General features: G+C 41.3%; 1 protein-coding gene across 10 annotated transcripts in view; it reads right to left on the reverse strand.

The window, feature by feature from the left end:
- PTPN5 (protein tyrosine phosphatase non-receptor type 5) overlaps window positions 1-23,452 on the reverse strand; it is a 78,116-nt gene that overhangs the window by 27,716 nt on the left and 26,948 nt on the right. For 8 of the 10 annotated variants that reach the window (XM_039707658.1, XM_039707655.1, XM_039707656.1 and 5 more), the window contains 3 exons: window positions 5,256-5,428; window positions 4,298-4,411; window positions 2,423-2,506 (listed from right to left, as the gene is read on the reverse strand). In XM_039707658.1, the coding sequence (XP_039563592.1) occupies window positions 2,423-2,506; window positions 4,298-4,411; window positions 5,256-5,428 (371 nt within the window). The remainder of the gene's footprint in view (window positions 1-2,422; window positions 2,507-4,297; window positions 4,412-5,255; window positions 5,429-23,452) is intronic. The other 2 variants (XM_039707662.1, XM_039707660.1) reach the window with 1 other exon arrangement.

Genomic DNA, 23,452 nt, shown 5'->3' on the forward strand with positions numbered 1-23,452 from the left:
GTCTCTTCTAGGCAGCACATGGCTTAAAATCAATTTTAAGTGGAGAGAGAGAGAGAGAGAGATAACTCAGCTGAGACAAAAGGGAAAATAAAGAAAACTGTTTTCATGCAACAATCTCTTGTCCAGCAGGCCAGGATTTTAGAAACCCTGCCTGGTCCAATTACCATTTTCAATGTTCTGCCAGTGACTATGTTATACCTTACTCTGCAAATACTGATAAAAACAGATGCTTTCAAATTTGCAAATTGCAAAGCAGCATGACCTCAGACATCTGAGAGGAAGGTGACAGGTAGGCAGGAAGGGACAAGGCTTATGTGCCCTCTCTAAACAATCTCTCCTTCCTAATGTCCATGTTAGAGAGAACATACTGGGCAAGAAGGACCACAGACAGGACTCACAGGACACTTTTATACTCTGTGGCCCAGCAATTTATCCACAGAGTAGGGTGACACAGAGTGACATTTGTGCCTCTACTCTAGCTAGAAAAGTCTTAGCACAGCCCACAGGAATAAAAACCAGTGCAAACCCACCAACATGGAAACTGTTAGAAAATGTTTTTCTATACAGAAATTTTAACCAACACAAAAATGGACCAAGTCTACTTTAATCAATAGTGGTACTCATGTTCAATTGCAAGGAATTCAGAAATGAACTTTCCAAAGAGAGATCAGAATTTTTGGCCATGGAGAGCTTTCACTTAACTTTATCTTCTATGCTAAGTATGGGTCAGCAATAAATGTTTTCATGCACTGAGAAATAGCTGAATATGCAAAAATCACATCCCTGCTATTCAGATTTTCAGTCCAGAATGTTTTGCTGCAAATTCATAATTTATCTGGAACTCATACAGTTCTTGAAAATTCTTAGGTGTCCTTTTTTTTTTTTTAGTTTTGCAATTACAGAATTACCAAAAGTTTATTTGTGAGGACAAAATTGATCTGAATAAGGTACAGCAGCATCAAAAACTCAGAAAATTGCATAAACCTCACTAAGTTCCTTGCCTACATCAATGATCACAATAATGGAGGCATTAACTATAATTGCTTTGCCTTGTAAATAGTTTTTAGAAATTCCATTTTCCTGACACATTAAACAGAAAATTTTGCCACTGTGCCACCTCTGAGTAAACTTAAGCATGGCATATAATATGACATTACTTCCTAGAAGGGAGTGTGACCAGCAAATCAAAGGAAGTATTCCCTTCTCCTTGGCAATGATGGAGCTGCACCTTGAATACTGTCTACAAATTTAGTTCCCTCGGTTTAAGACAGATATGGACAAACTGGAGTGGTCCCAGTAGAGAGTTTCAAAGGAGGTCAAGGGTCTAGGAAGAAGGTGAGGGAGGCAAAGAGGGGGCTGAGGTGATCCAACAGCGTCCTACAACTACTTCAAGGGCAGCTCTAGAGATGCAGCCAGACATTTCTTGGTAGTATCAGCTCAGACCACAAGCCTGCAGAAATTCAGCCTAGACATTTTTGTGAAATTCAGATGAGACGCGAGGAAACATCTCTTCCTCAAAAGTGCTACATGGTTGTGGCACAGGCACACAGAGAGATGACAAACCTTCCTTCCCTGAAGGTTTTCAAAACCTGAGTGGAAAATTTCATGGCTGCCTTACCAACTGCTGGCAGCAGCCCAGCTCTAAGCAGGATGTTAGACTAGCAATCTCTGCCCACTTACAGTCAGTCCCATGATTCCTGGGATGTATTTCATTATGTTGTCCATCACTCAAGCAGCATGTACACAGCACAGCTTCAACTTCCTGAGCTACCTGGAGAGCACCTCTGAAAGGACAGGAGGTGATACTCTGCCTGCATGTTCAGTAGCTGCATTCCCACTCTCAGAGAACAGCATAGAGGGGTTTGGAAAGCCACATTCAGTTAGAACTCCCTGACAAGACAGAGCTCTCCATAGCTCTCCCATCTAGCACACAACTTCATGCCAGTTACACAATCCATGGAGAAACACAACACACTGCTGCTCCCCAACAGCTGACAGCTAACTAGATTAATTGTAGTCGTGCTACTTAAGCTTGTTCTGCAGCTGGGGCCTTGGCCTCCATCTAACAGGACTTCAGAAGAACAGTGGCACACTGGAACAGCTCCTTCTGCCATTGAAATCAATGGATGATGGTCCTGTTAATGGACACATCCCTTCTACTTCATTAGAAGTAGTTTGCCCATCTGTGGAAAAACTATTTTTATACACCATTATACTTTAGTGCAATCCCCAATTCATCAAGAAATTGAGTAAGGCTAATTCCTCTACATAAAGCAAGCAGATAATTATATAGAAACAGCCCCAAAAACGATGCTTTACAATCAACTTGGGCACAACACCAACAACGTTTGTTAAATAAGACATCTTATAAAAACACACTGAAAAAGGGCATGAACACAGTTTGTGCTGTATCATAACTTACCAGAGATCCTACAAATAGCAGTCCTAGAGAAGCCAAAGACAGCAGGATGTATGACACCACAACACTCCCAACTGTAGTCAGGCTCTGTGGAACAAGAGAATAGACAATGATTCATGAAGTATTTAGGGGCACAGTACAGTGTCTGCATGGATGTTCTGGACCAAGTGTGTATTATTTCCCATGAAGATATACTGATATCATACTCACATGTGGAAAAGCTGCCATCAGCACCAAAAAACAAAAAAGCCAGGCTTTGGAGAAGATTGAAACTGAAACCATCTCTAAGCCCCAGCATCTCCGAAGGTCTAAACCCCAGATTTCACTGTCAAGGCAAACAGGAGTTCTGCTTCCAACCCTCATGCTTTGCCAAAGTTGAGCTCTGAATCCAAAATTTAGTTTTGCAGACTGGACCAACACTTCAATGCTACAGTCAGTGTGATTTTTATACTGTGGTAAAGGGCTTTAAACAAAGTTTAGTACTGTTCCTGGGTTTGGGGATCCTTAAATAGAATCCAGCCACAGAGGAGTTTTCTGTGCTTTCTACACATTCAGTGAAACACTATCAGGTTAATTCACACCACTGGCAGTGGAACTAATTCTGATGTCTTAGTCGTTTTATAGTAGTCTATAGCTTAGCCTGTTCTCTGTAGTAGGTGCAAAATTCAGATCTAGTGGACTTCAGTGAGCAAGGAATTTCACTATGTTTTTCCCCTAATAGTGCAGCTAATGAGAAGTTTTGAATTAAGAGCTTCCATTTGCTTATTTTAACACCAGAAGATTTCTTTGCCTATACTGTTTTCAAGTGTAAATTTGCACAATAAATAGTGCTATATAATAAACAGTCCTCAAACATATGCATGAACATCTGTACAAAGTCATACTTGGGGTGTTCTTGTGGTGCATTCTAGGAATCACTTTCCTTTGTGAGGGACAAGTATTGTAAGTCAAAATTATACAAATGAGTGTTTTTCTGTAAGGAACAACAATTTGTTAATGATTGAGCCCCTGCAAATAAGACAGGCAACAGTCTGTGAAGAGCTCTGTGCATAATAAAGCCAACTGCAAAAGAAAAAGTGCATCTTTCAAAAAACTCCAAAAGAGCAGGTGACATGCAGCTCATAAACACTGAGGAAACAGAAAACAGTCTCCTCTGTACTTCAATCACAAGAGGCACTGAATCAGATTTTCTATTAGTACTGCAAAGCCTCTGCCTCAAAGATTATGTACAATGGATCTAAGCATTCTGATAGCAAATATATTTCATCAGATTTTTGAAAGTAGCTGTTCACCACTTAATTAAGGTTCTGTCCACACTAGAAAAATCTGCACTGGGTATAATTACCAGTAATTTATCAGATGAATCATTCTGGTATACATGTCATCATGTCATGGTGAGAAGCTAAGCAATTTTACTGGGGTAGCTCTGTAGATATAATTCAATCTGTGCACCTAGTACACTTGAAATACATTTCCTGCACACAGATATGTTCTAAACACTTAATAAAAAATATTTTTAAGACTGTGTTGCGATTTGCACCTTTTATATGGGTTGATCCATTCTTCCAGAATTTAAGGTTCTAGTCATCCTAAGAAATTAAGTTCCAGCTCTCCCTTTAATGACTTCTTATTGCTTTGTTTCATTTGCAATAATTTTCACATAATGAAAAATCTGCTGTGCTGACCTAATGTCATAGTAAAAAATTCAGCCCAATGTCTCAAAGATAAAATATTCATCTGCTTTCAGGAAACTCTTCTACCATTTCAGGATGTACTCATGAAATGCACACATATTATACTTATCAGAAGAGATATTAGAAGCACCACCCAAGGCTACTGACATCAAGTATACAACCAGAGAGGAGCTCAGGGACTTACCTCCCCTGAAAAAGCCTGTTTAAATGGGGTAAGCAAGTAAGCGAGCAGGTCAAAGGCATTCTGAGCTGCTGGGATGGTCCCGTAAGTGCTGTACCACAGCATCATGCAGAGAAGCTGTGCAATCAATCAGAAAAGACGTAATTAGCATCTCTCATTATCCACACATTCATTTTCATTTCAAGACTGCATAATTAACTAATTTAGTTAGCATTGATTTAACGTTGATTATCGCTTTTGCTTTAAGAAGTCAGGTATTTTCTAGGCTGTAGCTTAACATGAATAAAAAGACTGAAGGCTCCAAGCTGAGCCACTATTAAGTACATGTGCATCACTGAGTTACACAGGCTCCCTCCGACCCTCACTAGCAAAAGGGCTGCCCAGAAACAGCAAGTGGAGCAACACTGAAAGAGCAACAGGTTCCTCTGGCTTCTGAACTTTCAGGACTACTACTTTTAGATCAAAACTAGTAATTCCATGAACTTAGGATGTTATTAAAAGGCTCTTAAGGCCTCTCACAAACAGCCATGTTTCACATAGGTATCACTATAAATACACACAGAAACTTTTCATTTAAACCACTCAAGGGTGCAGCACATGCCAGTTAACATAAACTACAAAAGCAATGACTTTATATTTAACACACTCACAGAGAGGTATAACCTCAACCCACACCACACTTGTAAACAACATGGGTCTTTACCCCCATACATATCAACTATGGAAAATGGATTTGGTGGGATATTGGTCATTTGGCAAAGGAGGCATTTGCAGGGTGGCAGGAAACGGGATGGGAGTCTGGGCCATCAAAAGGCAGGGGCAGCTCTCAAGGCAAAGCCATGAGAGGTGGCTGCAGAAATGAGGACTACACTCATTCCCACTGCTACGTCTACAGTGAGAGTAAGCCAGAAAAGCCTAAAAGAAGGGTATCAGCATTCCAAAGCCATGCAAGCTGCCTTACCAGTATCTGTGAGAGGACAAACAGATACATGCTGTGTCCAGGTATTAATCCATTCCACGGGGGAGGCCAACCGAGCACTGTTGTTTTCTGGGAGGCTTTCAGGGACTGCTCCTTCCTGCTCAGCTCTCCTTCAGCTTCATCCACTGACTCCATAACAGCTGGACGGGAACAACCTTCACGTGAGAACGACATGTGCAGGGGATGAATGGGATGTGACCCTGCAGGCACCGCGGGGGCTGCGGGGCTATTGTTTTCCTGGAGACGATGGTTACCTTTCAGTTCCGCCTCAGCAAGCGCAGCTCAGGATTGTGAGCGTCACACTCTATTAGTGCAGCTTTATTCACCTGCCTTCATCAGAAGAAAGTGAGTGTGGGTGGATAAATTATTTTCCCTTTCTTTCCGGAGGTGCAGATTCTGGGTTTTGTTGTTAACAAATTCTCATTTACATTGCTGCACTTTTTCATTTTTACTTTTTTAAAAAAAGCTACCTGTGCTATTGCCTAGCTACACGCTTCCCAGCTATGTGATGGCAGAGAACCCATTTTGCCCCTTCCTGTCTCAATTTCTCTATTTCTTTTATTTGTCTGCTTTGTATAATCCGATTATAGATTTCTGAGGTAGAGACTGTTTCATCTTATGTGTCTGAATAGCGCTCGGGGACTCTGGGTTTTGGCTGAGTGTCCTAAGGCACTAATAAAATAGATTTTATTCCAATAACCCACTTCTTGGATGAATTCATACTCAAGAGCTATTTAATAATGTTGCAATGCTGTTCTGCTCAGTGGAAATAACCACTGGTGTGGCTATTCCCTCAGTAACAGTATTTTGAATAGCATCTGTGTAGATATAAATTCATTTACAAGTGAGGAGTGAAAGATCAGAATCATTGGGTGGAAGTATTACTGATTTAAATCTTTGGACATGAGGAATGCCCCAAGGCTGCCCTGTGTACAATACTGTAGACTTAAGCCTAAACCAGCCTCCTGTGTCCCAGGGAAAGGCCCCACCATTGGCCCTTGAGTGGTTTGTAGAGGTCAGGTTTCTATAAAACCTTCCTCTCAGCAACCATTTCTCTAAATGTCTCACACTAGTAGCTCTAAGCCAGATAAGCATCCATTAACTAGCCACAGTTCTAATCATAAAATGAAATATATCTTTGTATCAGCTGAGGGTCTGTCCATAGTAAGAATTCATCTTTTAATGCTTGTTTTTTTGGTTTTTTTTTTATGCCACAGGAAGTCTATCTCTCAGTCCTTAAAGTTGAAAAGCTTCAAGCTTCTAAACTGCTTAATATCTCACTAGATTCAAACAAAAATTGAGAGGAAAAAACTTGTTAATGATTGCCAATTTTTCCTGCTATTTTTGTGAGACGTTTATGTTCTGTGTTTTAGAACCAGAATTTGAAATTTAGCAGGGACAGAATCATTGTGTCAGAAACTATTTTTGTTACCTTTGCAGAAAGACCTGTGGCTGAGATCTGAAGTTTCAAAAATATATATTTTCTTATAGTTTATTATTGTTTGCTCCTAAAGTCTCTAACCTTCCATTTTCACTAAACATAGTTTAAGTTCTACTTTTCCTTTATCTGCATTAAATAATGCACCTCTGTCCCTAAGAATGATTAATGAACATATTTACTGTTTTTCAGATTCTGATGATTTGCTGTCTTGCACACTACTTCCCAAATCTCAAGATAAAATATACACAGTGCAAAACTAAAACAACATTGGGAAGAAAACCAGACCAAGGAATGCAGATTTCATGCTCAGCTTTCAGCTGATTTTTATAAGTCATAATATTTAATATTTCAGAACTTTTTTTTAAAGTGACTAGAGGTGCTGTCTTATGTAGCAGGTAAACAGCATTTCTTTGTTTCATGCTTGTAACAGCCTGAGATTTTACAAGGTCATTTCTGGTTGGAAACAAACCCCTGACTATAATACAACGACATGAAGGCCACTTAACTGCATCTTTTAGAACAAAGATGTCAAAGTTAGGGCACTCTGTAACCATGGGGATCTGTGCCTCTCCACAGCCTAGAAGTCCAACTCCTGGAATTCCAGTGTTGTCTAGTAACACCTGTACAACTGTGAGGGTCACATTCTCCTTCTTGCAACTGCCCTATATGAAGGACAATAGACCACTCTTACTTTCAATTATTTTCACTCCATAAGGTAGAGAGACCCCTGGCTTGTGGACCTGGCAGCCCAGGACTCCAGCTCTGCAGAACTGACACTTTTATCAAGAGGTATTTTCACTAGCACAACAGAAGGAAAAAGGTGTAAGAATTAAAATATTGGAGAACTGGTTGAATCCATACAGATAAATAAAGAGATACATGCCTTGGATACACAAAGAGAAAGTCTAGTATTAAGTTAAGTCCAGTCAAAAATTTTCTTCTACAAATCCCAAAAGATTAGATTCTAACAAATATAATGATGTCCACCTCAGGTTCTGTATTTATTTAACTATGCCAGCTTTAAACAATACTTCAATTAGCACTTGCACATCATCTTGCAATCCTATACTCCTGTATTGTTTGCCCTAATGGGCCCAGGATTCTTTCAGTTGCAGGTGAGGTAATGAGTGAAACACCAGTGGAGCTGTCTCGTGTCAAGGTGGATGTGAAGGTCTTAAGAGAGCTGGCAAGGATCACTGCCTGCAGGAATGAACATAGCCTCTCCCCTGTTCATGATCTGACTGACAGCATCCATGTGATAGCTTCCTCATTTCCTGCACCACAGAGAGGGGGATTCAAGTTCCATGAGTGCTTCTGCTTTGGCACAAGACTACGCTTGCTAGGAAAAAAAAAGCCTTTGGCAGAAGAATTAAAAGGTCTCTGACATCTGTAGCAGCCATATGGCTTGTGAAAACAAGTTGAAATTTCAAAACAGCACCATAATCTTAAACTCATCCTTGCCGTTCAGGAAAAGCACTTTCTGGATCATGCCAGGGATCCATTCATCCTGCATTCTTTCCTTAAACAGTGCCACCAAAACAAGCTGCCAAAAATACAAGGCACAGCACTACATATCATCATATTATGGAATAATTTATACAGGGAAACACCTTCCTTCACTCAGGAGGGTTAAAGCTGGCTTCTGTAACTCTGGCAATGATCATTTTAACTCCCCTGTATCTCTCTTTTTTTTTTCCCTGACTTCATATGTGGGTACGTAACAGGCAGAAGAATGAAAAACACCTATATAACTCTCAGAAAAACAAGTGCTTAGAGTACTAGTCTTAGCTGAAATACTAAAAGGCACTGTAGCAATAACAAGCAAGTCAACAAAGCCTTACAGTAACAAACATGCCACGATCCCATCAAATCCTGCTGTGGGTGAAGCATTAGCAGCTCTGTAACTCAACTGAATCATACTTAAAGCCTTCAGAGAAAAACAAAACAAAAAACAACCTCTCAGAACCTCACATCCTGGCTGTATTTCCTAATGAAGTTAACATTTTAAAAGGAACTTGTACACGGGCGCTAATGCTCAAGGAATTGGCACTGCTCCACTGGCAGACTTAATTTAACAATGTATTTTTGAGAGAAGGACTTATTCCTCAGCAAAACTGTTTTTATAACAAAAAGAAATGCACCCCAGCAATGAAAAGACAGTAGTCATACAGTTATTAGACATTTATGTACATCCATCACACTGTCCCTGTGGGAATGATGCTTCTGGATTGGATAGTACTGCCTCTTCACTGGGAAATACAAATTTTGTTAATGGTGGATTGTGGGTTTTACCTTCCAAGACACACAAGACAGGAGAGCAAAAGGGGCCTCACCTGTTCTGCCAAGTCCCAAGCTGCAGCAGCCACCATACCACAGCAGCTGGTCTGCACTGCCCCTAATTGTTTTAGGTGTATTGAGGTACATTTCCCCCTGAACCTGTCCACATCTTCATGATGGTCACGTGTGGTGAGAATTTGTAGGAATGGACCACAGAGTGGAAGCAAAATAAAGTATGAGGTATGCCAGCAATACATCACACCCATCAGGATTACCAGCATTTCAGACTAGAGTCATAAGGCTGTCTATGGCTTCTGCATCTTCAGATGTCCAAATGCAACTGCCTAATGAAATCTCTGCCTCTAATTTCCATCTAACTGCTAGGGAAAACTGCTATTGATGAAAGAAGAGCAGATGAAAGTACACTATTTAGATGGTAGTCAGTTCACTGCTGAAAAAAGTTTTAACACACACCTCAACTGCACACACAGGACACAGCTCTTGGCATCGTAGCTCACAGATCTGATCAAGACCTTGTTAAATACACACATCATAAGACATCCTGATTGCAGACAAGTCCAAGTGCTGGAAAGACAAAGACATCAAACCTGAATGAGCTACCTCAGAGTGCACATGAACAAGAGGCAGCTCATGCTGGAGGGTAAAAACCTGTCTGTCCAAAGAACAGAGCTTTAGGAGAATGTTTTCTTAGCCAAAAACTATCTCTTTTTTGGTTGCCAATGCAACATAATAAAGATAGAAACTCAATAATTAGTTTCCTTTTGCACTGCAGTGATATGGGAAGAAGTGGGTAAGAGGAAGGGGACCTCTCATACTTGCATGGCAAAAACAACTTGTGTACTTACATTTTTCACTGCAGGAAACCAACCAGTGGGTCACTATTTTTTAACTCTGAAACTTCCACTGAACTTCTTTATGAACAGCAATCTAATTTATTAAGCAGTAAACATGACATCATTACTGTTTACAGACAGATAAAATTCACCAGCAAAGAAAGTCTGCTTCTTCTTGATTCTGTCTGCACTCCTGACTCATCTGATAAGTTACATTGAAAATTACACTAAAGATATAATAATCTGTGTTGAAAACTGGGGATGCTTGCTCCCCCATTATTCAATTTTTTGACCTTTCTGATAATGAAAACTGCTACTGTGCTTGATTCCTGACCTGCTCTGTTTACAAGAGTTCAATACATTTATGTTTTCCAAATGGCTGAGTAAAATGCTGCTCAGGAGGAGAACATCTAGGCCCCAAATGCATCCAGATTGAAAACTGCAAAAAAACTCCAAACCTCCACAGATACACCCCACAGCTACCTACTACTGACTGACTGGAGATAGAGGGGATTTATTACAATGCAATCTCCTCAGTACCTCAAATTCCATTCTGGATAAAGTCCAAGTGTTAGCTGCCAAGAGCTTGTGGTTAGTAGATCTTGCATTTGTAATGCAAAACCACATTGAGAGCTACTTCAGAAAGTATAAGACAGCTTAACTCAAACACAACGAACAAGCCAGGCAGACCCATGGATCCTACTACATTTACCACTAAATAATCCAAGGCACCCATCCCATGGTCCTTTGTAGGACTGCAGGCTTGTCTGTAACAGAATTCATGAAGAAATAAACCTGACATACCATTAATTTAAGTAAGAGGACCAAGAAACTGGAACTACCCTCTCTGAAAGATTGCAGAGGAATGGAAGACTCTACCAAGACTGAGCCTCCGCAGCAGCAACACAGGTGTGTTACTTAATCTGAGATGAATTTTAGTTTATAATTTCTAATGCTTTTGGTTTGCAGTAAGTATATCTACCCTGGACTGCAAGAACAAGCTGAGCCAGGCTGCAGGTATTCATAGCTGTGTGGGGAACAGCTGAAATTTCTAACATTCAAGGATTCTATTTCAGAAAGCTGAGTATTTTTGCTAAAAAGATCACACTGGAAATATTTGTATTTCATTAACTGATTCATGTGTTGATATGCCCATCAAGGGGAACTCAGCTGCTCAACAGCTCTCCATTGTCACTGTTTCAGGCTCTCTGAAGATTAAGAAAACACCACCCCACAGCTTGCTTTTTTTGTGCATGTGTTTTGCAGAAATTCAGTGACAACGATGCATACCACAGCTTCAAAATTGAGCTTTTGGTAAGTACCACCACTGATATAAAATATCTACCTGTTGTTGATTAGTCTATACAGAAAAATCTACTTCAGTCCTCCATTCTGAAAGACAAACACAGAATTAGTAATAAAATACCACAACTTTTTCATCATTACCAAACTGCTTAGATAGGCACTGCAATGGCCCCTCCATTATAATATCTCCTCTGCAGGTAGCATGGGGAAAGCCAGAAGCCTCCTTCTGAGGAAGGCAAGTGTTCTCTGTGGAGTTCTTTGACTGTGCAGAGGAAAAGGGGTGATACGTACTTGCCAGGAAAAGTACTGTACACTTGCACTTTCCAGGCTCAGTGGTGGAGTCTGGCTGTTGCTTTTATGCCAAACTCCAATCACCAAAAGGGAAAGGCACATCAAGAGAGAAAGAAAGGAAGAGGGAAGGTTGTGCAGAAAATCTGTGAGCGAATCAGGTAGATAACTAAGGTCTACATACTTCCAGTACAATGCTTCTCCCCTTTCACTGGCAACAAACTTGAGGAAGAAACTTTCCTCTACTTGAAATAAGTTCTGCTGAAAAGAATACAGAGACATTCTGCCATGCTGGAAGGGTGTGGGGGGAGCAGAACACCTCCATCCATAAAGACCTTCTTCTCATCCCTGAGGGAACAGCAACCTGATGCCAGAGTGTGCAAGGAGAATAGCTGCCTTTCCGCTCAGCAGCTCCCTGCTGAACTGCTGAGTCACACGTTTTCTCTGCACTGACTTCACACTGCTCCCACTCAGTCCACCTGCCACTTCATCTGGGATGGGTGGGAGGAGAGAAAGAGAGGTGAAGGCAAAGAAAACGTTCATGTTCACCCAGAACCATTATTATGGTACCGCGGGGTCACATATAAAAGCAAGCCTGCAAGCTGCTAGAGAGGGATGGAGAAGAGAAATACCAGAATGCCAGAAAAACTGCCTCCCCTCTTCACCAGCAAAAGGAGAGTGGCCATAAAGCAAGCCGCAAACCTCATTTGATTCCTAATCAGTCACCCATGTTATGTGCTTGCTGATATGTTCTGTGAATTTCAGGGTACGGACAAGGCTCTTTGCTGTGATTTAGAAGAGCTTTAAAGTTGCTGTGTTTTTTTCAACAGTCCAACAGCTACTGTGTCATAATTGTCTGGCTGCCACAGGGAAGTGCCACAATGATGAGTGAAAATATCATCTGGATAGGTTCCAGCTCCTAAGGGCATCTTCAGCTCAGTTGCTGCAGTGGAAATGTCCACCAGCTCCAACTTTTATCATGAAATAAGATGAAGAGAAAATCCTAGGCATTTTATTGAAGCTTCCATAAAACTCAAGCGTAACAGGAGCCAACATCTCCTACTACCTATTAAATTCTCGTACAGAAAAGTGCCTCTGCTAGTAATGGTAGGAAACATGTTTATCATGATTATCAGATGTTGGCTGTACACATGGAAATAAACATTTAATTAAATTACCAAGGTAATATTTTTTCTGTGATTAGAATTCTGGACAGTACATTTTATAAGTCATTAAAAAAGAAAATGCCCAGAAGTTTCCTAATTTATTAAATCAATTTCTGAAAAAACACTTCTGAAACTAACTTTCAGACTATAAGAACAACTGTGACTAATTTTCAGACTAATGTTTAAGCCACTATTACTGTTAGCAGAGAAACTGAGAGCTTGTTAGGAGCTAAATAAAGATTTTGTTTTATTAAACAGAATTAATGATTCTGAGTAAAGTAAGTATGCCTGTTTTTTCCTTTGAGAAAGAATCTGTTCTTAGTTAATGTTCAGTCCTATTTTTAGTGATTCTAGGGTAAATCTCTGCAAATGTGCTTGTGCTCTACAGACCTGAAACGCAAAGACAAAATCCAGAGTATGAAGTGACATAGCACAAAAATGCTGTTCTATATCAACTTACACTGCCCACCCCACAGAGCAGCTCACTGTAGTGTTGCTCAATAAATAGTCCATGAAAAAATTATTACTGCAGAGGAAAATAAATATGGAAAATAAAAATGTAAAACTCACAATCTTCTCAAAGTCTCCTGCTTCTATACAGTCTTTTTTGTTCCAAATAATCAAAAGAATTTGCAAAACACAATTTTAAAAGACAGGATGCTGGCCTATGAAGTCATCCCTGGAGGGGGAAGGATGCAGACTGCCACAGAGATTTTGTTTTACTGAAGGGTGGGTCTGGGGGACTTAATTTGATCTGTCACATGTTGTCATCATATAGCAAACGTTCTATACTGTTGTCTCCTTATCACAATAGTTTCATATCTTCTTGATGTTTTCTCATGGGCAGCTCCTCAGAGCACTGACTCTTTCTTCCTCACTAAATAGTCAACTGACTCCAATTCCTCACCAAGTAGCCACTTGACTCCAGTTCCTTCTCCACCAGCCAACCCACCCTTTTATAGCACTATTCTTCTTATTGGTTACAGCTGTGGCCTGTTAAAGTCCAGCCTGCTCCTAATCTTTGATAATTGGCCCAGCTGCAACTCCTTAGGGGTGAGATTACTTTTTACACTATCTTTATTTTCTCTATCTTTATTTTCTTATATTCTATCCCCCCACATCAGCAAACCCTTCCTTTCTGAAAGAAACCAGATGCTCCAGACAGCACTCCTCTCATACCTGGGGTCCTACACATTGGTACTGACTGCTTTATAATATACCTAACCCACCTAGTAAGAGAGAAGGTGATTTACCTGATCTTCTCACCAAGCCTCTAGTCCATAACCGCTCATGTGAAACAGAGCTCCTAGGAAAAGGCAGCTCAGGATACCTCAGCTGACACCACTCTGAATTAGGTGTGAGCCTCACACAGATGGGGACAAGAAAAAAAAATCCTTGGGCTCTCTGCTCTGGAAAGACAGCAAAGAGGAATTGCTTGGAGCCACAAGAAGCAGTAAAAAGCAGATAAAGCAACCATATGGGGAGTATATGGGAGCTACTGTACCATCTGTAGGGTCTGACTGCCAAGGTCCTACACTCATTACATACTGCTATGTGTCTGCTAATAATGGGGAAGTTGCTCTTAATTCCCAGTACAAGACCAATTATGCCCTCGTCCACATCTAAATCATACTCCCAGCTACTAAGTCAAATACACAAGTTGTTTATTCTTAATGGCTCTCCTAATGCTCACAGGTCTTAACCACAACATGTGTTGTTAAGCAGTGTCCTTTTTCCTTTTGCCCTGTGAAACATCAAGTTAAAGGATATGCCATTTCTCAAGACAGCCAGGGCACTTAGAGTAGTGTTTGCTTCAAAACAAAACATTAAATATGGTGTGAAATTACAGCTCTTAAGTGAATGCAGACCCTCAGAGACACTGAATATTAACATGTAATTCACCCACACATAATTAGTAATTGTCATCTTTCAATCAGGGCTCAATTCAAATCTTCTTTTGTTTGATTTTGTCTTCTCTCCTCTTAACCCTCTTACAGAAGGGCCATCTGATTAGCACAGAATATTGGATACAATTTAAATTTTTCTAAAATAAAGAATAGATTTCTTTGTTATGCTGTTTTCTTCACTGAATATTTTCAAGTGCCTGGTGATAATTTTGGAGCTGACTTGAGCTTTTGTAAACAGACTACAAGACTTTCAGTGGAGTTGGTTGTCCCAGATTAATCCCAGGCTGCAAGCTCCCTTTAACACTGAAAATGGAAACGCACAAAGCAGCTCTGTAATTCCACAGTTAAAGAAATAAAGGCTTAGAATGCTCATGAATCAGCCTTGCACAGGCAGCACAGGCAGGGAGAACTGTCAGTGGTAGAGTGATGCAGAGCGAAATGTACAGGCTTGAACTCTCTGAAACAGGATAACCAACTGTCCCCTTTCAGACCCTAATTATAATTTTTGTGCCTTTACACTTTAACTACAGGACATACTGAAATGTGCCTGAATGCATAATCAAAGAATAGCAATAATTTAAGAACCAGACAAACATCCTCTTCAATAAAAGAGTGACTCTGACAATGAAAAGAAACAAGCATACTCTAGTATCACACATTTTTGAAAGTATTTGCTATTCATACCACTATAATCTGAATTGGTGTTGCCACACTGCTATTGTGTGTGGATATTTCTTTTCTTAAATTAACAAATTCTATAGTACTTCTACAGTCATTATGCTAATACCACTGTGTGTTTCTAATGTCTCCTCAGTGACTGGCCTGGTATTCTGTAGGTATTAGATCTGCTTTCTGCTCTGGTGAATGAGAAGGTTTGCACCTTGAAGCAGAGTGGTAATTTTCTGGCTTCCTGCAAGGTTCAAATGGGAATGTTTTGATGTCATTCATTTGGGGATAGCCTGCTTTACTAAGTGACTCAAATCTTCTGCCCTGGAGCTTTCAATAAAAAAATCCTTTAGGAAAGCCACTATCACATTCATTTCAAAGACATTCTCTTTCCTGAGCAAAGTAAATTATATCAAGACCAGTCTCAACAACCATCTTCAGCCACACACCTGATACATGCCCCAAGGGCATTATGCCAAGTATAAGCATTTTACTTTCTTTCACACGTTTAAAAAGGCTACGCTTTTTTTCAGCACTGCTTGGCTGCCTCAGAAAGCAACAATATCACTCAGACCCTCTAATTAAGATTTGAAAAAAAATACTTGTAGAGATAAAGGTGTGGACATCTACAAACAGGACCAATTTTGTCTCTGTATTAGAGCCCTATTTCCATTCAGGGCTACACCATTATGGGCCTTAATGGAAACTCAGCACAATTAAACATCATTGTTTCCAGTTCAGTACTCTGCTACCTCTGTAACTGCAGTCCCTTCATGTTATAGGCATGCTTAGATTACTAAAATGTCACAAGAGTAACAGCTTCAAGCTCTCCTTCTCCCTAGCTATCCACATAGGAGCACAAAAAGTGAACAAGGCAAATAGAAAGTGGTAATAGTCCTGGGTCTAGTCTATCTGGGCTCCTATACTGTGTGCAGCAACATGGATACACAGCCTTAAATAGTAAACTAAAAAGATGCAACAGCTTGCCTTCTCATCCTCTTCCCAGGGAGGAAACATGCACTGAGCAATGTTTTGTCTAGATAGATAAGCAGACATGCACAAGTTGTTACGGCTCTCTGTTGGAGAAGGTGACACGAAAAAAGCACATGCTGGTGATGAGCTTTGCAATTCTTCTGGGAGGATTTTGCACCGCTTGTCTGCAATCGTGAGCTTCACTCTACAAAACAACCCAGAGAAACAAACCTCTCACGGACTCATGCGTCCCAAGACTCCACTCCACCTCACATCACACAGCCTCATGCTGAGTTACTGTAGCAAGAGCTGGCATTAATCAACAGATCACCAAGCTGGCAAGCAAACACCATTTTGGGTCATGCATAAGTAGAGCATTTCTACTTCTGCCTCCAGACTGGGATCACAGATAACCTAGGGATTTTCATTTGGTACTCCAGCAAATGCTGTAGAAATGATGATGATCTGAGGTTGCATGGAAGCAGGTGGCAGGTATGCTGCATGTGTGGGAGGCACACCTGCCAAGGAAGCACATTTAAACCTTCCTGATGCTTCAGGTATAAAAGGCATCACAGTGTGTCCTATTCTGAGGATGAAAAGATAGGAATTTAGCTTCTCAACTATGCAACACAAATTGGGACTATTAAAAACCGTCGCTTTGTCAGGTCTTGATTGGAACATTTCTTTCTTTTCAGGAGCTCCTGATTTCAAAACATTTATAATTCAGGTCACCACAAAGGCACCAAACATATTCTTACGGACTCCTAGTTGTCCCACAGTTTTGTCTCCATGTTGAAATGTGCTGTGTATATTACATATTTCAGAATTTGAGTAGTCAATTGCTTCCCTTAGGATGCTCTTTCTGAAGTGGGTGACAGTATGTGTCAATGGGAAGCAAGATTTCATCCACAGAGCTGTATTTCTGCTATGCTATCCAGAACACTTCATCTGCATTAACAGGAGATGCCAAACACCTCATACCAAGTCTCCTCCCACACTTGACTTCAACATGAAGAATAAAGTACTGAGTAATCTTGTAAATCTCATTCTTAGCTTCTAAAGACCAGTGCAGCACTTCCAAACCATCCCACCTCTGCCTTCCTCCACATTATTTCAAGAGTCTACTAAAAGAATTTTTTTTTGTTTGCACCTCTCACCTCCCAATGCCAATTACATACAACAAAACTGTTTGGTCCTTTCCTGAAGGGTTTGTGTAGAAGGTTTTGGTAGCAGGGTGTGGGGGGGCTGCAAGGATGGCTTCTTTGAGAAGCTTCCCCATGTCTGACAGTTCTAATGCCAGCCAGCTGGCCAAGGCCAAGCACATCAGATGGTAGAAATGCTGCTGGGATAATCTGTTTAAGGACAATAAAGTTATGGCACAGAAGTAGATGTGGAATGGCTGTGGAAGAACAGAGTGACACTATATGAGGAACAGCCCTGCAGACAGCCAGGCCAGTGCAGGAGGTGCCAGAGCTGGGATTCTCCTGCAGCCCATGGAGGAGCAGAGATCCACCTGCAGCCTCTGGAGGAGCCCATGGCAGACCAGGTAGATGCCCAAGAGAAGGTTGTGACACCATGGTAAGCCCATGCTGGAGCAGAATCCTGGCAGGGGGACCTGCAGACCCAGGGGGAGAGGAGCCCATGCTGGAGCAGCCTGTTCCCAAGGGACCACAGCCACTGGCAGGAACCCACACTGGATCAGCTCATGAAGGACTGCAGCTCATGGGAATGACTCACACTGGAGAAGTTAATAGAGTGCCTCCCATGGGAGGGAGGGACCACGCACTGGAGAAGGGGAAGAACTCCTGTTCCTGAGGAGGAAGCAGAGGTAGAAACAATATGTGATGAACTGAAATTATAACCACCATTCTCCATCTCCCTGAACCACTAAGAGAGAGGAGATAGAGAATCAGGAAGGAAGTTAAGACCAAGAAGGGAGGGGTAGGAGGAAGGTGTTTTCTCCTGCAGCCCATGGAGGAGCAGAGATCCACCTGCAGCCTCTGGAGGAGCCCATGGCAGACCAGGTAGATGCCCAAGAGAAGGTTGTGACACCATGGTAAGCCCATGCTGGAGCAGGATCCTGGCAGGGGGACCTGCAGACCCAGGGGGAGAGGAGCCCATGCTGGAGCAGCCTGTTCCCAAGGGACCACAGCCACTGGCAGGAACCCACACTGGATCAGCTCATGAAGGACTGCAGCTCATGGGAATGACTCACACTGGAGAAGTTAATGGAGTGCCTCCCATGGGAGGGAGGGACCACGCACTGGAGAAGGGGAAGAACTCCTGTTCCTGAGGAGGAAGCAGAGGTAGAAACAATATGTGATGAACTGAAATTATAACCACCATTCTCCATCTCCCTGAACCACTAAGAGAGAGGAGATAGAGAATCAGGAAGGAAGTTAAGACCAAGAAGGGAGGGGTAGGAGGAAGGTGTTTTTAAAGTTGTTTTACTTCTCATTATCCTGCTCTGATTTTGACTGGCAATAAATTCAACAAATTTCCCTGAGTTTTGCCTGTGACAGTAACTGGGGAATGATCTCTCCCAGCCCTTTACTCATCAGCCACTTGATATATTTTCTCTTCCTTATCCATTTGAGAGTTGGGGGGTAACAGAGTGCCTTTGGTGGGTGCCTGGCCTCCAGCCAAGGTCAAATCACCACAATAGCATTAATTGTGCTGGAAAGATCTTAAAAAGAATGGGCAACAGCAACGTTTTATCCACGGCCCAGGCAGAAGCCCTGTGATCTATTTCAGATATGCTGAGCAGAGGCACAGAAGACAAAAGATTAAGCAGGGCAGTATGAAGTCCTATTTTTGAAGGATAACTGTAACATCATAGTTCATACTTTCATCTCCACAGATCTTGAAATGATCTTATCAGCTGAACAGACAATAGCATCCTTAAATCCATATGTGCATCCAATAGGAGTAGCACTTTAGTAGCATGTAAAAAAACCTCAAGAATAAAGGAAGCTTCACCTTAGAGCTGTTGCTAAAGCATTTTTCTGTACAGAAAAATAACACAGGCTCGTCAATGTGCTGGCAAAGAACATTCAGAACCTATCAGCACCGGTGAGCACACAGGAAGCTAAAAGGGGCCATTTTGAGAACGCCTGCACAAACCTGACAGAAAGAAAAATAACCTATTCTGAAAAATAGGTCTGTATTTGTCTTTGTCTCCCACAGAAGGCATACAAAATGGAAGGCATTTAATGTCTTTCAGGAGTGCCATTCCCTCTTATCAAAAGGCTGCAAAATTGATCAGATGAAACTTTTACCTGTTTCAGCAGGAATGTTGCCTGTGCAAGGAAGTTGGGACCAAGTCTTACAGTCTAACCAGGTTCTCTTCAATTTCTGTAAGAGACCTTTTTGACATGCACAGTGGGCAAGTAAAGGCATTCAAACTGCTAAAGACTAGGCAAAACAGCAGTTTTGGACTGTCATTTGAAGGTCAGTCTCCAACACACAGTATTTAGTTTCCTATTGTCAAACAACCTGAGTAGAAAGAACTTTTAATAGAATATGTTAGTTAATTGAATCTGGAACATGAACAGGTTTTTCACAACACTGTAGTATTTTTTCTATGAAAAGCAACGAAAAAATGGTTCTATTTAAAAGTGGTAATAGCTGTAGTCTTTGAACATATGCTTAATGAATAAATCTGTTAGGAAAAAGCCTTGTGTGTATTGGAGGGAGGTAGTATGTTTGTTCTCACTTAAAGCGTGCCATGATGGCAATCATCAACAGCAAATGGCATCTATTGTTGGGACTAAAAAAACATTTCATTTGGCCATTTACTTTCAGGTGAAATTGCTCTTTTAAATAACACATTCTTTTAGCTAAACAGCTGAGTTAAAAATAAAGCAATAGCAGATCCATGTCATTAAGGACACCTTTTACACTCTTTGGTAGGTGCAAAGAACCACACCATAGTAATATCCAGGCAACTTGCTGCCACAGCATGGGGTGCAGCACACAGCAAGCCTACAGCCCACAGGGAAGAGGCATTCACATCCCATGGGGAGAACAGCCTAACAACCCAGTCCTGTCACATACTGCAGCAGCGGGTGCAATCCCAAGGATGAAATTATATAGGATATAGCAAAACAGGGGACCTGAGCAGAATAGACTCTGTAAAGCTGTGAACCAAAAATCTGGAATGAAAAACACATGAGAACAAACTCAATCTAGTGCATTGCCATTTGCATGAGCAGGTGGATGAATCTAATAAGCTGGTAGATTTGTTTGTGAAATTAAAATGCCAATCCCATACACTGGGAAGTGTGAAAAACATCCACAGTCAAGCCAGAGCTGGCTGGGTATTTTTAAAGGAAGCTTGACAGATGTTGTGAAAATGTACTGCAAAAGAGTCAAACCTGTCAGTATTTACTCAACTCTTCTGTTGAAGAACTCCATGTTCCTCTCATGGAGAGCCTGAATCTCTCCTTTCTCCACTTAAACTGAGAGTTTAAGCTCCTCAGTTCCATTCTGAATGCTCCAAAGGAAGCTTCACAGAGGCAGACTCCCCTTCCTGTTCTATTTTTCAATAACATGCTTGACTATGACTCCCTTTTGGCAACACAGCCAGATCTCAGTTGGAAGGTTCATTTTGTGGTGAAAGAACCACAGGAAACTCCCTAATTGCATTCAACCAAATCTCCTGGTGCAACACACTCAGGTGGAAAGCTAACAAATCTAATGGGTGACCACCTCTTCTTTGACAACACTTCTCAGGTAGCAGGGTTGGGAGACTGCTTCAGCCAAGCACGAGCCAACGCCTGCTCTCCATCAGTGTTTTTAACTTGTCAATCCTTGCTGTCCCTCCTCTCTCCTTTTACAGTTTTCCTTGTGAAGATGCAGAGAAGGCACAGATCTTAAAAAAGATCAGAAACCACGTGTAGTGGAAAGAGATAAGATTCAAAAACAAAGCAAGTCTTAGGTTCCCAGGATTTCTTTTCCAAGATAGAACAGCGGTACAATGAAGAAAACACAGCACCATTAAAACCCCTGACTTTTGAGGTTGGCACTCCACAACTGCTCACCTCTTAATGCTATCCTTACTGAAGTACTTTGTTCTTTGAGGCTTCTTGCACTTCCCCATGGTGATGTCACCAGCAGGCATAAGGAAGCATGAAACCTCAGTCAACAAACTAGTAAGGCAGAGGCCAAGAAACCGTGATTTCCAGAAACAGTAGAGGTTTGAGATATGGTGACAATATTAGATTTCCAAAGGGTGTCAAACTGATCTTCTGTGACAGTCTGAGTTGTTGAAGAACAAGCTTAAAAAATAAGTTTATAAAACTGTTGCATATGGACCATGTGACACATCAGCAAAGTTCTGCTCTCAAAAATGACTAGTTGTTTTACGAGGCTGATTTTCAGCTTATTTCAGCTATGATATTAGTTTTTCCATTAATTAATCTGTTAGTCCACCAAACCAAACCAGTGCCCATGAGGCATGCATATAATTTAGTATGTAACAACGTGTGCAATTCAAATACTGCACTGCTTTGGATCTCACATCCCTGAAGCAGGGATACTCCTCAGTTTTTTTGACTTAAAAACGCGTGTTCTATGGCATTAAACTGAGTCCTACAAAACCACTAGACAATGGACTTGCAACAACAAGTAGAGAAAGGAGAAGATAAAAGACAGATGGCAAAAAGAAGGTGTATGCTTGGGAATAATGGAAAAGAGAATATCTGACAAGAGAGGAAAGAAGGAAAATAAATACAAGGCCATAGAAGAGAAGCCCACAGGAGGAGGAGGAGTGTGAAAAGCCTGAACAGAAGGACTGAGTGGAGACTAAAAACAGCATCTGGCAGTAGCTCAAATCAAACAAGGTAGCATATGCAAGAAGTACAGCATACTGAAAACTTCCTTCCTCTTGGGTATTAAATAACCTCAAAATTAAGATAGAGAGTCTTCCCTCCCTTCCCTCTAAAATATCTTGCTGTAAACTCTGAAACAGAAAAAAAATACAGTTAAACTTTTTTGGTGATTGCCATTTCCCAATTACAACTGTGAGCTCTTACTGAAAATTTTCAGACATAAAGCTGCAGACCTCAGGCATTGATTTTGATTCATTTTTCTAGTGGGAAACATGATAGTGGGTATCTCATGCCTAAACAGCCTTAGGGCATCAAGAGGCCAGATTTTTGAAAGGCCTAGGAAAATTTCAAAAGCTCCAATACCTCTAGTTCTGCTAAAACAATAATTGCTCTTAAAAAGATAGGCCTAAGTTTCAAAAGCAGCTTAAAAATATGGACTACACTTCGCACTGACAGTGAGAGAACACCTCACAGCTGTTTTTGAAATTGAGACTGACATGGTTTTCAAACTGTTGCCTACCATGTGCTTTTGCTTTCTTTTAATTGTGTCTATGAATACAGCACACAAATGTGTCTGCTATCACTCACAATTAAGAAAATACAGGTACAGTTGTGAGAACATCAAATACTACAAACTGGGCAGTGTGAGGACAGCCCAGCCTTCCAAATCTTACACTGCACCTGCACAAAAGAGGAAGTCCCACATGGGGAAGAGTTACAGTGCTGGCCGGGACTAACAGAACTTGAGTTCTGTCAGCTCTCACAGGGGTGGAACATGGCCTTACAGGTAGACATGACAATGCAACTTCAGGAAATATCCCCCCATACCCCACCTCTTTTCTGTCATGATGCACAGGCTGCTGCATCTACATCTGACTGCACAGCAGGAACAAACTACAACCACAGTCCTTCACCCCGTGACCATTTGGAGCAGGGCTGTAACTGGAGTTTGCTGTTGCTCTCCTCAGGTCCATATGCCCATATTTCCTTCAGCAGAACACAGGAAAGCAAAAACAAAAAGTTGATGCCACCCAGATCCCACTCTAATGAAGCACACCTGGTCAAATGCATATTCTGTGACAGTCTCTATTGCCAAAGAATGAGCTTAAAAGGTAGGACCTACACACAGAGGCATGAGCAACAAGGGGAGAACTGTCCTAATATCAGTGATGAAAGGAGAATTGGCAGAACAGCCCTGAATAATCCCTGGAGGGGATTGATGGCCCAGAGATACTATTTTGCTGCCTGTGTGACAGTGGAGACACAGTAGAATGTAGTTTCACCTTGGATTTAGGATGCCAATCTCCATAGGGATGGACAGAAACTGTTTTAAAAACACCCCAAACTCTGTGATCTACCTTTGAAACACAGCTGCCTGCCTGCTAGCGCTCCTGGATCTTACCACATTAAGTATGCCCTAATATTCTGTCAGTATATGCTCATCAGTCTCTGTACATAATTCAAGTATTATT

Source organism: Passer montanus, unplaced genomic scaffold (assembly GCF_014805655.1).
Source record: "Passer montanus isolate IOZ18808 unplaced genomic scaffold, ASM1480565v1 scaffold2, whole genome shotgun sequence".
In the NCBI taxonomy this organism is placed as follows: Eukaryota; Metazoa; Chordata; class Aves; order Passeriformes; family Passeridae; genus Passer; species Passer montanus.